The 16,582-nt window shown below is 35.5% G+C and overlaps 1 protein-coding gene across 3 annotated transcripts in view; it reads right to left on the bottom strand.

Annotated features, from left to right (window-relative positions):
• The window catches only part of TTC13 (tetratricopeptide repeat domain 13), a 41,180-nt gene that overhangs the window by 9,588 nt on the left and 15,010 nt on the right, over positions 1-16,582 (bottom strand). For all 3 annotated transcript variants that reach the window (XM_005148595.3, XM_031048531.2, XM_031048532.2), the window contains exons 9-17: positions 13,397-13,479; positions 10,626-10,767; positions 9,207-9,381; positions 8,671-8,827; positions 7,411-7,541; positions 6,944-7,076; positions 6,355-6,447; positions 2,023-2,106; positions 753-837 (exon numbers count right to left, since the gene is read on the bottom strand). In XM_005148595.3, the coding sequence (XP_005148652.1) occupies positions 753-837; positions 2,023-2,106; positions 6,355-6,447; positions 6,944-7,076; positions 7,411-7,541; positions 8,671-8,827; positions 9,207-9,381; positions 10,626-10,767; positions 13,397-13,479 (1,083 nt within the window). The remainder of the gene's footprint in view (positions 1-752; positions 838-2,022; positions 2,107-6,354; positions 6,448-6,943; positions 7,077-7,410; positions 7,542-8,670; positions 8,828-9,206; positions 9,382-10,625; positions 10,768-13,396; positions 13,480-16,582) is intronic.

Raw genomic sequence — 16,582 nt, 5'->3', positions numbered from 1 at the left:
ACATGCTTCTTCCCAAATGTTACCCTATTCTAACTAAACTCCTGTCCAACCCTTTAGAAAGAAAGACTTTGTAACAGGTTTCCCCAAACCCAAATACTTAGACACTACTCATTCCAGTTTAATGCGCAGGAGTGGGGAAAGACCTTTTACTTAAACCCAGCTAAAGCTTTATTACTTGAGATAAGAATATAAATAAAGAAGAAAGCCGGCACATTTCCCCGCTCCTTCTCTGACAGGGAGAAAAAGCACAAGAACATAAACCAAGATTTCATTTCAGATTAGCTATCAGTCACCAAGGGCAACTACTCCTCTGCTTCCCCCTACCAGCCCTACCACATACTAACCTGTACCAATAAACCTAAGGTAAAGAGAGCTTCCATATTCCTAATTGCTCACATATCTTCCTCTTTTTCCTTCACACCATGCAGGCATATTGTGATACTATTATGGTGGATCTGACCACAAACTCTCCCAGTTGATAAGGTTAGCTTTAAAGAATTACATTCAACATTTGGTCTTCCCATAATTTCTTTACCAATTCACAGTTAGGCCAAGCGTTTCAAATACACATCACACATCTGCATACACCAAAAGGGAAGATCATACTCCACACATGCAGATTTGAAATAACTTTGTGTTTCTAGTTATTCATTCTAATAGCACCACACAACAGTGGTATTCTGAGGAACTGGACATCTCCCAGAACACATTTTATTATTTTTTTCATGTTTTGGAGTTTTACTTTAATTTACCTTCATTATGGGAAGAAGATCTTCTACTTTGTGTACTTTTTCCAAAGCTTCTCGAACTTCTAATAGTCCTTTGGGATTATTAGCACTGGAAAAAAGTTAAATATGGAATGACAATGGTTGAACATATGTAGCATTTCTGGAAAGAAGTAATTTCATCCTGTATCAGCTCAGCTTATTTTCAGCTTAACTGTCAAAATATATGCATCTGTGTAGCCTCAAAGGTAAGTAAATACTACAGATGCAGGCACAGCTGGACTGTGAAGAAACCTACTGAACTAGTGCTTTAATATTGACTAATTACAGTACACCCAGATTTTAAGAACAGATTTATTTTAAGTACAGCACAAATTGCTCTGGTTTAAAGTCAAATGCTGCTGGCTCACTATAAACAGATTTTCTCCTAGTAGACAACAGACTTCCCAGTAGTACAGAACTTGCATATCTTTAGCAACTATCATAAATTTTACAAAACTTAAATAGTTTCAATTGTATAAGGATTTTCTGTACTTTAATTGTTTGATATTCAAGTAGCATAATGAGACAGAAACAGAACTCAATATTTAATAAGTTACCAGACCAAAGAAAAATGATAGTTTAAAGCTAAAAGGAGTTTCTTAATTTTTAATGTCATCAGAACAGTGTCACCACAAACAAACCATAGGTGACAAAAACATTTTACTCATAAAAAACTAATGAAAGTTTGAAACAGACATTAAGATAAATTTTTAGGTTACCTTTGGTCATATTTTTTTCATTCACGATTCTAAAACTGTCTTCTGTTTCAAGACAAAGCCTACCAACCTATCTACACAGCAGGTAGCAAAGATTCTCTGTTCCTTTAAAACCACTTGTCAGACACCAGTTTCAGTTAAAATTATCTTCTTTTTTTTCTCATTTAATAAATTAATCTCAATATGAAGATAAATTGTATCCTATTCTATGAAGAGAAAACCCAAGAACTTTAATAAATCATGTTTTAGAAAGACCTGAAACCCACTCATGAGAATTGTGGGCACAAATTCAACACCATTATTAGTTTCTAGGTATACTGTAATTCACAGGTTTATTTTCCTATTAAAGCTACTTTATGTGGCAATGAATAGGATTTTGCATTTCCAGTAGGAAATAAGATAATTACAGATACCAAGAAAATAGAACTTACTAAAATGAACATATTCCTCAGACTTTCTGAAAGGAATATTATGTCAATTTCAAATCAGTGTTACCAGGGAATGAAGCAGGAAAAAAACAAAAGGTATCAGTAATTTACCCATGATAAACAAGGATCCTATCTTTGATAAAATGAAGAATTTTCTCAAAATATTCCAGGTACCGCATGTTAATGACCTGTCCCCTACAAAGAGAACAAAAGTTGCTTTAATGTCTTGTTTTTCAACCCACCATTCCAGGGCTAAGACACAAGTATTTCCCACTAATATTTGACAGCATTTTATCCACAGATGCTTTGTAAATTAAGGGAATGAACTAGAGGTTTGTCTGAAGTGGTGAACTGTCCATCCCCCATTTTGAATATAGAATCCATAACAAACTTGCTAAAGCTCATGTATGATTAGTGTCATTGTTCTCTGATAAACTACTTTCCACACATATTTACTCATTTTCAGTGTGCCCCTGTCCAGTAAATCTGTATGATAACTCTCAACTTGCATAAGGATACAACCTTTCTTAATAATTATTTACACTCGTAGATCCTGCATAACAAGGAGAGAATTCTTAATCTGCCCATGAATTTACTTCTAGAGACAACACTCTCTGACTTACATATTTGCCAATATGCTGACCTGCTCTGACAGCCCACACACATTTTATTTTATTCACCTACATTCCTCTATACTGAAGTATATACTGTCTGTATGAAGTCTATACTGAAGTATACTGCTTTGACTCCTAACAGTTACAAGGAGTAACTGTTAAACAAGAACATCAAAAAGGTGTTGTTTTTTCCCTGGACTACTAAGGAAAAAAAAAAAAACAAACCAAAAACTAAAACATTGAAAACTTGATAGAAACCTGCTAGGATTATAACCACTCAGAGGAAAAATTACATACCATTATTGCATTTGTAGGAGTCCTTCCTCTTCTCCCAGTCTACAAAACAAGATTTTATAAAGCAAACGTTATTGCTCTCTGAGGAAGCAAAACCACTGTCAATCACAGGAAAGTGTGTACAACTCTGTTTTTCCCCCACTCTAAGTGATTTTTGGCAGCTTAAGTCCCTGTCTCATGTCTCACAGTTCAATAGGCCTAGCCTCTGAATAATGGCAGAATCAGTCTTTAAAAACTGAACAGAAATGGAGCACGTATACATATCTGCATATATCAGAAAGGGAGATAAGGAAAGTGGAAGGATGAAGAAAAATTTATACACATAATTTGCCCTTGTCGTACGTCCCATCATTTTCCATCTGTATTAAAAAAAAGTATCTGTACAACAGGCAGAAGTGTGTCAGTATAAGGAACTGTATTTTCCTGGCATCTCAGAAAAATACATCCAAACCAGACCTATCATTCTGCAAGGCCATCTAGAAACAGTCGTACTCAGAAAAGACTTTAGGTGGGTGGTCAGAAGTGATCTGTGTTTATTCCTACTCTTTCTCCCTGTTTAATAAACACTACCACCAAGAATTCAAAATAAGCAGTGTTCAAGAGAGTGTCTTAATTTTCTTATAAAGATATCGAGTATATCACTAACATTTAGCGGATCACAAACCTTGTTTTGCCTATGAAATAACTTCAGCTTTCAAAGATATTTTCTCTACTTTAAATGAAACTTGGCAGCTTTGATCACTTAAGCCAGAAAGGAGATAACCCAAAATAACACTTATCTATAGACAAATGAAGTAGTGACAGCTGACACATATACTTGCATATTCAGCTGCTAAGATCTGGAAGCCTATCAAACACTGTGAAGTGCAAGATGGTTTCTATGCACCTTTAACAAAAGGTCCCCAAATTGACTCCAAACAAACAATTTTTTTTTTTGTTTCCTGCTGTTCTCTACACATTTTGCCACTCTGGAAAAGAATCTTTAATTCAGCAGTCACTGAATGCTAGTGCCTCCATGCCAAGACTCATTTGACAAAAATCACTGAACAATAATGGGTTTCAAATGCAAAGAATTCTCAGTAAGGAAAAAGGTTATGTTAATAGATATCTAATCAAAACTTTCTGCACACAGGAAATACTGGTGTGCAATTTAGACCAAACAAAACCTAGAGACAGCCTGAGATCAGCATGACTTATCTGTTACAAATACTAAAAGAAAACCCAACTGCTATTTTTACACTTCTTATTTGGTTTAACAGTTTATATCTTGGTATATTTAATAACAATAAAAGCTGCTATTTTTCAGCCTAAATAATCTATTATTACACCTGATTTTCAGGTAGCCATTCTACAGAGAAAATTCAGCCTTAGTCATACAGTTATGAGAATAGCTTTCAAATAATAAGCCAAATATAAAGCAATGTATGTCTTCCTGAAAAACAGTCAAAAGACCATAAAGTGATCTGAATTATCAACAAAAAGGTGTTAGCCATGTAGCCTGTTAATATCTTCAATCAGTAGCCATTTCACAGTTGAGTAATGAAGGAGATTATACAGATCTGTATAATCTATTAAGATTAAAATGTCATTCAGAAATCAATGGACTAGAACATATTTCAAAAGTAATTAAAAAGAAACCAAACACAAACAAAACTACTACCGCTTAATACGTTATTTCTTTTACCCCTAGCCCTATGTGAAATCATTATGAGACAATCCAGAAGCAGAAACAAATCACTACAGAGAGCTGACCAATGAAAGCAGCTATTACTTGGGATGCAGAATGATCAAAGTATAGGTTTCCAGAATCAAAAAGGATGCAAACACCATCCAGTACTAAATTGTGATCAACTCCTAAGGCAGGGGTATTTAGGCTGCTCCAAATCTATTCTTCCTTCAAGAAAATCAGTTATTTGCAGAGAACCTCTACCTAGCTATCAAAAAACCACAACCGAAATGCTGATGAGAGCCCCAAAAGTCAAGGCTGAGCCAAAACCAAAAAAGGTTAGAATTGGATTCATTGTGGGCCTACCATTCTGGATGTTTGTGAAGCTTGTTTCAGATTTCTATGAAATCACCAAAACATCCCAGCTAAGAAATCATGAGTTTTGATAGCATTCTTTGATGAGAAGAAAACAAGTGAGGTACTTTGGCCAGTGAAAAACAAGAGCTGCTGACAAGACAAATCTTGTACAGGGACGTCTTTCCCCCAATGTTCTTTTAATCTCCTAGAGATTAGCAATTAGCAATTAGGTGTTGTTACTTGAATGCCTTTTTGCCGGCAGATACCTAGATATTATAGCTTTTACTCTGACATTTAAAATAAAACCAGGAAGAACCAGATGAAGTATAGAATGCATCCTCATCTCAAAGTACAGATGGTTCTGGTTTCTGCTCAATCATACATGTAAAATTAAAAAATGCAGCAACATCAAAGATGGACAGAGCTTGGAGCCCAAATGTAACACTTGGTTTGGAAGATGACAAAAGCCTGAGTGTAAGACTGTTCAAGAAGCAGCACATCCTGCAAAGCAACTACTGATCTGCATTGGAGTTTAATGCTAAATTGCACCCATTCCCTAAAGTGAATGTTGCTAGGGTCCAGCAAAGTGTAAGAGCATGGACAAAGTATGAGCCTCTGTATATGAACATCAGAATATCACTGGTTTTCTCAGCCTGAAATAATTCTTAAGAAAGCTTTGCTTCCTTCATCCTTTTTTCCCCACAGCTTCTCAAAGAGAGAAAGAAAGAAAAATCAAGAGATACAAAAGCAGAATGACAGATCAAAGATTTAATAATTCCCAAGGGAGGATGTGAGGAAGGGAAATAACATGAATGCTGGCTACATATTTACTTACACAAACACACTCTGCTCCTGTGATTGACAGTGATGTTGCCACATTGAGTCTCTCATACTTCTACCACTTCATGGGAGGTAGCACTGTCATGACTACAATACTGAGTCTTGCAGCATGGGAGAAGATGGAACGTACAACAGCAGTTGAATCTTTAAAATTTTACCTTTGTTTGAAAGTGCGAGTGTTACCTTTCACAGGTTACTTGTTTTTTCTGCTTTTATTTTGGCCTGCTTTGAAAACAATTAAAGGACCTATGTTTTTCCTTTCTATCATAAATTGGTATTGAAGCTAGTAAAATAGCACTGTTTCATTACTGCTGCCACTATCTTTGAGAAGCACATTTGAAACATTACAACTACAATCAACTTAATTTAATTTTTACAGGTAATTTGGGAATTAAAAACAGCACATAAAATTGCACATTTTATGGATCCTAGTTACATCTTGCTATAACTCAGTTGTACAATTCAAAGTCAGGAAAAAGGAGAAATGTCATAAGGAAAATTTGAGGTGTACAAACCCCAAATGTTCCATTAGAAAATATAAAATAAATATTAAAGCAAACCAATAAGCACATATACATCTGATACTCTAATATGCTGTTTCATGAACAGCTGGTAAGTTTTGGTACAATCCCTTTGTGTGGAAGGGAAAGCTGTTTGATAAAACTCTCCTACCTGATTAAGTTAATGTGATTATTAAAACCTCTGCTAAGGCTTCGGGCAGGCATTTGGTCCAACCAAAGCACAGGCTGGTCAGGGTCAGCTATCCTACAAAGACAAAGGACATGAATATTGGCACACATTTCACTCCGTGCAGTATTCTTAATCAAGCTCTGTTCACACACAGACTAATTTTAGGCTAAAGCTAGAATTCAGAGATCACAAAAAAAAGAACATTTTATTGAAACACACGTATGATTTTCATAAGAAAAGCAACAACTCATATGCATTTTATGTTACTGGAGTTTGAAACTATTAGTATTTGTTAGCCTAAACTGTAATGTATCGTATGGCCTTTCACAGCTTTGCCTCAACCAGAAAATGCTATTCCCAACTCTTTCCCTCTTTAAAAAAACAAGAGGAATTGAGTATTTTCAGAAGGGCACTTCTGTACTGAAATCATTCTCCTCCTTTATCAGAAGACTTTCTAGTTAGAGTGGTAACAAGTATTTTTTCATCTGTGACTTCAGCCCTTTGGTTAACTGAAGTATATGTCAGTATTACAACTGACATAAGGCTTGTTCTCTCTTTTCCCCCTCATTACCTTCTCCATTTCACAGCAATATCAAACATATCTCTCCATTGCATCAGTCTGGTTTTCCCATTCATCCGAACTTTTGAGTTTGCCCAAGTCCGCTGCACAGCTTGCATTACTTCTAGAGTGGCCAATCCCATTGCTGGGGGTGGAGAAGGAGGATAGAGGGACAAACAACAGAAAACCAATTATAGCCAAAAACTTGAATTGCTACAGATATGAAAACTGAAGCAGGAAAGTGATGTATTTATAGGAAAAGAATTGCTAACATCAATAGAATCTGGTGATTATGATTTCCAGTCACCAATTAGGACAAAAAAAATGCTTCCATAAGGATTACTTTAAATTTAAACTGATTTTAAAAGAACAGAGAATACAACTAATTTGCAGACAGCAAAGGTATAACATTAAATTATCACCACATCGTTTTGGGGTTGGGTTTGGGTTGATTTTGGTTTGTTTTTTTTTCAGTATACCTCTATGTATTCTTTTATTTGGAAGAAATCCTGGTGTCTCATACTGCATCATGGAACCCAGATGATCAGCTACACATATGAGTTCTTGCACATCAGGCTTATAGCTTTCAAAATTCTGAAATAACACATCTCTTATAGAGGAGAAAAATATGCATCAGACAAAACTTGGCACAAAAGTCCTGAAAGTTGTAAAACACAGATTTGTCTGTCTAATAATCAACACAATTTGTGTGAGAAATATTTACAAGCAGTATAAAGAACACTCATTCCTCCTCCCACCCCCCTGAACCTACACAGCATATGGCAGTTACATTAGGGTCTTACTGAATTCAATAGCAGATCTTTTTACTGTCTGTCTGAACCCAGGACACTGTCACATCCAGTATCTCACCTTCAGACTTGCTCATTATATGTAATACTAAATAAAGTTCACAGATAATACATTAACCTTCAGTGTTACACTCACCCTGAGGAACTTAAACACTAAGTTAAAAAAGAGAATGCACAGAAACCAGAGCCCTTATTCTGTAACTTGTGTAATTCTGTAAAAGCTTCTTGTGCTAAAAAGGTGGATTCTATTCCATATATTCAAAAGCCATAAATTTTTAACTTGGCAATTTTTTTACACAGATAGAGTGAATATATTAAAATACATCTAGAAACTAGACTACACCAGGAGAAATTGCTGTCTTTCCTTTAGCTACATGTTTTTGAAACCTGTTCTCATAAATCCTCCCTTTCTTGACTGAAATCACCCTCCTTCTAAAATACTGGTTATGTAAGTTACTCCAGAGAATACTTTTCCCCATTGAAACGTACCCACCATTAAAAAAAATTAAGTATTTAGGAAATTACACCTATAACAAAACAAAAATGTAACACACAACAAGAAACTAATACAGGTGCTACATAAAGCTACACTGAGTATCTGAAGCTTATAAATTCCTGTAAGATTGATTACAATAAAAAATAGAATATTTACTCAGTAAGGTCACAGAATATGAAATATTTTGTGGATGTTATTGATAACGTGAAGACAGAAGTGAAGAAAATAATCTTAAGTTTCATTCTTCCTTGTTTATGAGCTAAACCAACTCCAATCCCTATGATTTTGAAAATGATTTACACACTGAGTGGAATTACGCTTTCATATAGCATTAAATATTTATCAGTTATAATGCACTTCAGAATAGCACTTTTACAAGTTAAACTGAAAAAAATATTTGGAGTAGGCTTTAAAAAACCCAAAACAAAACTCACTTTATATGTGGCTGTAACCCTGGCTGTTCTTCATAATTTTCTATGAGAAAAGGAAGATTTTTAGCCCAGTGGTCCTTGAAATTTCCAGGAAGATCCATATCAGTATTATACTCTGAAAGAGGGGTATCCAAATGCGCATGCAAGTATCTAGAATACTCTGTAGGAAATAAATAAAATGGAATACTGTCTGCATAATAAGCCTACTTATGTACTTACATAAAAACAAAAACCAAATTATATGTTGACAACTATCCAACATGACTTTAATAAGCCATTACTCTTTGATAATTTAATTTTGCTATTAGCTAATTTCCAAGATACAAATAAGTTTGTTTTCCATTTGTGGTCCTAGCTTTTAACTGCATGAACAAACAAGAATCAATGTATATTTTTTTAAAGAGACATACTAAACAATGATCATGAGAATGTATGATGGTTTCCTTAAAATGGTATAACTACAAGCACACTCACACTTTCAGAGTTCTTGAAGGATTTCAGAAAATTGAAATAATAAAAGAAAAACAATTCCAACTTACCTCGAAGGTATTTCACTTTCAGATATTCTGGGCTGGCCTTCTGACCTGGTAGTGGATCATTTAACATAACTTTAGTCTGAGCTTTTATGCCTTCATAAAACTGTCCCATTGCAACATGGCTGAGACCTTTCATGTACTGGCATACTTCATTGTATGGTTCTAGCTGTAAACATCTCTAGGAGATTAAAAGAGCAAAACACTCATAAATCAAGACAGAACATCTTCAAATAAACTAACCTGTTTGGTCAGAAGACTGCATAAAAACATTTACTGTTTATTAAGATCAATTACTGCCAGTACAACTATGCTTTGGATCACATTCTAGTTGATATGAAAATAAATCATGTTTGCTCTAACTACGAAAGTTTTCACATTAGTTGAATAAACATACTCCTGACAGTAACTGTAACAAGTAATTTTTGGCTGGTTCAACATACATATTCTGCCATTTCTTTCATCCCTATCTTCACTAGTTTATGTGTTACACTGTGTTAGTCAACTATTTACTCTTATGTTAAACACATAGCAAATTCATATTTATCATTCAAAGATTAATGCTCTGATTCTTTTATCAATTAAATGTCTTTAGAAGTTGAAATATCTTTTCAATTACACCAGTATCTACAAACTGTGTTACGGAAGGTGAATATGCAATAATGCACATAAAGTGTTCTCCTTGGGATAAGCACAAGCTCATTCAGAAAGGGATGTAATGGTTTCTACACTTTATTTTGTTCCTTGCTTTAATAATACAGACATGAGATTAACACAGGTCTTTATTGCTCTGTCTACAAAATGAGGTGGTTATTTAATGCCGATGAAGAGAGGCAAGATTTTGTTTACCTACAGAAACACACATATTTTTACAAGCCCAATGAATCACAACATATTCTGGGTTTTTCAAAACAAAGAAAATAGAAAAAATAGATAAGTACTGGAACTCTGTATGCTTACTTTAAGCTTAAAATTAGGAAGACTACATTCCTTCTTCCATCAGATGCAAAAAAACCTTTAGATTTCAACTAAAATATTAGCAAAACCAATTACCAGTTTAATGCAAACACACGAACTCAAAAAACCACAAAACACAACAAACCCAAACAAACAACAAAACACAGATAAAGCAATTCAAACAGCTTGGTTGCAAAAATCCATAAAACAGATGAAGTATCTTAGTTTTAGGAAAATTCCATTCTTAATTAAAAACTAAAAGTTTCTGTAAATCTTTTAAGACAGACTTTGCAAAAATAATTTTAGTTCAAATGCTAATAGAATCCTAGAACGGTTAAGGGTTGGAAGAGACCTTATATATTATCTAGTTCCAATTCCCCTGCATTCAGAATGAAAAATTTTACCAACTATCCATTTTACTGCACTTGTTAAAGCATTTTAATTTTGTATTTACTTAGGGCTGCTTACCTTAAAGTTCCTTAGTGCTTCATCTAAGCTACCATGATGATAAAGCATCATTCCTTTGAGCTGCAATGTCTGAACATGATTTTGGTTTAAGAGCAAAGCCTTCTGGAAGCTCTCTGTAGCAGCATCGAAGTTGCCAAGTTCTCTAAGCAACGCCATAAAGTGGAAAGTGAAGAATAAAGAAGGCAACAGTGACAATGAAATTACTTGTTGGAAGCTGATTTCACACATCCAAAGAGGATATCATTAAAGAGGAACACAGTTGTAATGGAAAATTTCTTTAACAAAAGCAGTAATTCTGCAACTGTTCTTCAGTGGTAATAACAGAACAGCTGCACTGTTTTTCAACCCCAGAAATTTGTACTCCAAAATACAACCCAAGACCACAAATCTCCTCAGCAGACAAAACATAAAAACACATACCACTGGTATTTCTTCAGGAACTAAAAGATACAAAACTTCCACAAAAGTGGAAGTTCTTAGAAAACATTATTTGTGACAGGTCTTTTGAACTCCTAAATATAAACATGTTTTTAAAAATATGCTAACTATTTCAATGCTGAATAAGAAGAAAGCATATGGCATTTGAAAGCTGAAACTAACTAAAAATGTATTGACTGAAATTACTCCATGTGCAGGACAGCTTTCAGTAAAAATGGCTACAGAGAAATTACAAAGAAAAAAAAAAGAAATAGCACACAATTTTTCTTCTTTTTTTTTTAATCCAGTACATTGGTTTATAAATTTAAGATCATTAAATTCTTTCCACATCAAATAAATCCAAACAAGAGCAATGCTAGAAAAAACAAACAAGATTTACTGGTTATAAATACATTTGCAAAAAAACGATTTTTAGACATAATAGCAATTAACCACAGCTCCTTAGTTTCAAATAAATGCACAAACACTGAAGTCACTAGATTTGAAACAGGAATGAATAAGTAAAATGTTGTACAGAAGAATAAATCAGACTAAGAATTGTCAACTTCCACTATAAAAAGAATTCTTTAAAAGGTATTTTTAAGCATTGTATTTGAAATTCATTTGATGCAGAAGAAAGCAAGCAAGCATGAACTTAAAATACAAGATTTTAGAAGTCAGGAATAATTTGACAGCTGAAGTTAACAGTGCCCTGGAGAAATGGGATTATTATTTCCACTTAAGACCTGAGTGTTCAGGTTTATAGACTTATATAAGTAATTTCACACTTATAGATGTAATTCAGACTTATAGATAGTCACTAGTTACAGTGTCCTCAGTTATTAAACAATATTCATCTTCTAGCCTCCTCTAACTGATGAGCATTAGAAGAGTCAATAGCAATTATGCTTTGCAATTAAAGGACTTAAAAAAAACAGAGGTGGATTTCTTTACATTCCTTCCCCTATTACTTCCTGAGGATCAGCAAATTTCTGGAGGCAGAGGACAGTGAGAGGGAATAAAAGCCACACATTTAAGCTGATTAGGAATGCTCTGCTATGTGACTTCTGCTCTGTACAACAACAATGCAACACAAAATTAGACATTTTAAGGCTTGTTTTTTTTTAGTCTCCTTCAAAATAAAGCTTCTTCAGATTAAGGTTTCTTGAGCACAGGGTAGAGCAACTGATCAGCTAGAGAGGCAGTCCCACATCCAAACATAAAACAAAAAAAATAAAGCATGTATGTATTTACTGGAAACATATGGCAACTGGCCATCTTCCAGGTTACTATTATTTAGCACCTTGAAAGCGGTTACATGCCACAATAATAATGAGTACCTCAGAAAAACTCATGAAGAAATTAGTTACTCTACATTGAGTTCAGAATTTAGGTACTGTAAGTAAGGCAGAAGTCCACAAAGCAAGAAAAATAAATTAAAAAATAACTGACACTGCCTTCACTGAATAAACTAGGAAACATAAAGCCTGAAGAAAAAGAGCACATGATCATGCAATGCTTGCACACCAACTCTATTTAACTTAACCCCTGCTACACAAAAGCCTCTATGATGTAGTTGAGTGCTTTCCAAAGCTAAAACTGTAAAACAAGGATTAAAAAGCTGACAAAACACAGCAGGTTGGGGAAAAAACTACAAAGGGCAGAGATATGCAGTTGCTGACTATGTTATGTTCTTGTCCTTACGTACAAACTATATGTACTTTTCTCCCTAGTGGTTATCTGCAGACCCCCTTTAAAGTAATACATTTTATTGAAATATAAATTATTTATATACATATAAAAGAAGAAAAAACTGACTAGTTACCTTACTAAATAGGGATTGACTTATTTTTATCTGATCAATAGCTAAGAACCTACATGTCCATATAAAGAATAATCCACAGAGGAAAGTAGCTAAATTCTCAGAACTGTAAATGTCTTTGGTGAGAAGTCAACTGATATAGGATCTGGCAGTTTACAAACAATATGCACTATGCAATGGATTTTTCATCAATTTAAGCAGCACAGTCTCAGATGGGAACTAACACTTTGTATTAAACATTCCCATCATCTAAAAATAATTTAGCATACATAAACCACATCTTACTTAAAACTGCTACTCACCTAAGTTTGAGTCTGGCAGACTACTGGAGATTGAATTAAAAATACAAAGCAAACTTAGAAATTATTTATATTGAACATATCCTTACACAGCCATATTGGCTTTAGGAACTATCAAATACACATATGATTCTGTAGAGTTTTGTAATAAACATGTAAAATTTAAAGAGTGTATTTTAAAGAACACAATCAGATTGAAAACTGACTTTAAAGCTATTTCTGAATGCAATTACCTATAGGCTTGTCCCAGACTTTTATATGCATCTATGAAATCTGCTTTCTGCTTCAGAGCTTCTTTGAATGATTCAATGGCTTCCTACAGAAAGACACCAACAAAAAAATTTGTCATTTATTGTATTCATTTAGTTTTAGCGTCCTCAGTAGTTACTAGCCATGGATTTAAAGTTGTTCATCAAAACCTTTGGAAAGAACAAACAAAGCATGAATTTATTACAAAACCTAGAGTAATAATCATCATGTAACAAATGAAATATTGCAACACTCTTTACAGTAATGACAGGTTTAGTCAGAATTCCTCTGTCTAATACGCTATGGGAATAAGCAATTTTTTTTGCATTTTAATAGAATAAAGAGATTAAACACCTCCAGGGTTTGTTTTCAAAGCTCAATCTGCTCCCTAAGGCAAAGCAGTCTCTCCTTATAGTCTTCCTTCTTCATTCACAATACACTTCTTAATTTTTTCATCCCAAAAGACTCCTTTCAAATCTGTACTCTGCCTTTCATTGCATTTATTGCATTCTGAGTTAATAGCACAGTTTGAAAACACAATCTTGAAGATTAGAGATTATCAGTAAGTGATCGTCTTCACACAATAACGTGCTGCTGCTGTGAATAAAATGTAATAAAAATAAGATAGCTTAAAATAATTATATGCATACATTCAAAAAAACCTTCCTCTTCAAAGGTTTTGATTAAGAACTTAGGTTTTTAAACTGGACTGGCTGTATAAATCAGCAAATGCAGTATAAAGACTTAGAATTAAGGACTGTAATAATCAACTGCTTTGTATTATGAAGGAATGACTGAAAAGTATTTGAAGTGTACAGTGCAAGAAATTAACTGTTGTAAGGAAAAAAAATCAAAGAGCACCTTCCACCAATTTAGAGATTCTTATTCAGAAAAACTAACAGATATATTCCGAGCACTACGATGCGCATAAAAATGATCTCCTGAACAAAATGTAACAAATATAAGTTAATTACGTACCATTACCAACAGGCTCATGTCCTCTAGATAAGTTTCAAAACCAAGAAGGTTATTCCCAAAAGCAATGACCCAAAAGCAATGATCTCTTTTCACTCAAAATGAAGACTCTGCCATCTCACCCTAAATCTTGGTTTTGAGCAAGCCTAGTAAAACCTAGCAGATGACACATACAGCCTTCCTTTAAGAGGCAGTCCAAACCTGACTGGAAGCTAAGGTATACCTGGGAATAAAAACCCACTAGGTCACAGTCTCAGAACTTGAACACTAAAGAGGGAAGACACTTCCTTTGAGACAAGAAATTGGAGGAAAGGAGGCGGTGGCGTAGAATTGTGTTTATCTCCGTACCAGAAAGAAGAAAATATTACTTTAATTATTTATTCTTTTCAGTTGTATTTCATAGAATCATAGAATAATTAGGGTTGGAAAGGACCTTAAGATCATCTAGTTCCAACCCCCCTGCCATGGGCAGGGACACCTCACACTAAACCATATCACCCAAGGCTTCATCCAACCTGGCCTTCGACACTGCCAGGGATGGAGCATTCACAGCCTCCCTGGGCAACCCCTTACAGTACCTCACCACCCTCACAGTAAAGAACTTCTTCCTTATATCCAGTCTAAGCCTCTGCTGCTTCAGTTTCAACTCGTTACCCCTTGTCCCGTCACTACAGTCCCTAATGAAGAGTCCCTCACCAGCATCCTTTTAGGCCCCCTTCAGATACTGGAAGGCTGCTATGAGGTCTCCATGCAGCCTTCTCTTCTCCAGGCTGAACAGACCCAACTTTCTCAGCCTGTCTTCATACGGGAGGTGCTCCAGTCCCCTGATTATCCTCATGGCCCTCCTCTGGACTTGTTCCAACAGTTCCATGTCCTTTTTATGTTGAGGACACCAGAACTGCACGCAATACTCCAAGTGAGGTCTCACGAGAGCACAGTAGAGGGGCAGGATCACCTCCTTCGACCTACTGGTCACGCTCCTCTTGATGCAGCCCAGGATATGGTTGGCTTTCTGGGCTGTAAGCACACACTGAAGCTGGCTCATGTTCATCTTCTCATTGACCAACACCCCCAAGTCCTTCTCCACAGGGCTGCTCTGAATTTCCTTTTTACCCAACCTGTAGCTGTGCCTGGGATTGCTCCGACCCAGGTGTAGGACCTTGCACTTGGCATGGTTAAACTTCATGAGGTTGGCATCAGCCCACCTCACAAGCGTGTCAAGGTCCATCTGGATGGCATTCCTTCCCTCTAGCGTATCAACAGAACCACACAGTGCGTGGTGTCATCGGCAAACTTGCTGAGGGCACACTCAATTCCACTGTCCATGTCAGCGACAAAGATGTTGGACAAGACCAGTCCCAACACCAATCCGTGAGGGACACCACTCATTACTGGTCATTGAACCGTTGACCACAACTCTCTGCATGCGGCCATCCAGCCAGTTCTCTATCCACTGAGTGGTCCATCTATCAAACTGATGTCTCTCCAATTTAGAGACAAGGATGTTGCGTGGGACAGTGTCAAACACTTTGCCATCACTTTCTGGGGTCTCTGCTGTCTACACCAAATATCAGAAATGCGATCAGACTATTATTTGCAAGTATCTCATTTGGCTGCAATCAGATACAAACAGCAAATTCAATGACAGCCTGAAGTTCTCACAGCATACACTGACAATACAAGAAAAAATACCAGCCTGGGGACTAAGAAAATAGGAAAGTAGCCTATTTGCTTTAAAAGAAAAAAAAAAAACAAGCCACAAAACACACACACACAAAACCAACCAACCAAAACAAAACAAAAATAAAGAAAAAAAAAAAAGAAAAAACACCCACACAAACAGACAAAAATCCACCATCATAAAAAAACCCCAAAAAAACAAACCACCACAGATCTCCAACACGTGCAGTGATTGCCCGTGAAAGACACTGGGCTGAAATTCAGGAGTTCTGGATTGTCTCCAGGTTCTTTCAGAATTTCTTCGTACAACTCTTAATGAATCCCAAACTGTAGCAGAGATTAAACAACAAAACAACCCCAAAACTGAACCAAAACAAAAAAGGTTCCACTACAGATACATATCTAATTACTCTCCACTTGGGAAAAGTGCAGCAGTATCTTCACAAGACTTCACAAGCAGGAAACAGGTGCAATGTTACTACACCTAAACCACATAAGTTGAGTCAGAAAATGGT

Source organism: Melopsittacus undulatus, chromosome 3, assembly GCF_012275295.1.
Source record: "Melopsittacus undulatus isolate bMelUnd1 chromosome 3, bMelUnd1.mat.Z, whole genome shotgun sequence".
Lineage (NCBI taxonomy): Eukaryota > Metazoa > Chordata > Aves > Psittaciformes > Psittaculidae > Melopsittacus > Melopsittacus undulatus.
Note: the sequence above shows the minus strand (reverse complement) of the source record. Positions and strands in the feature narration are given on the sequence as shown.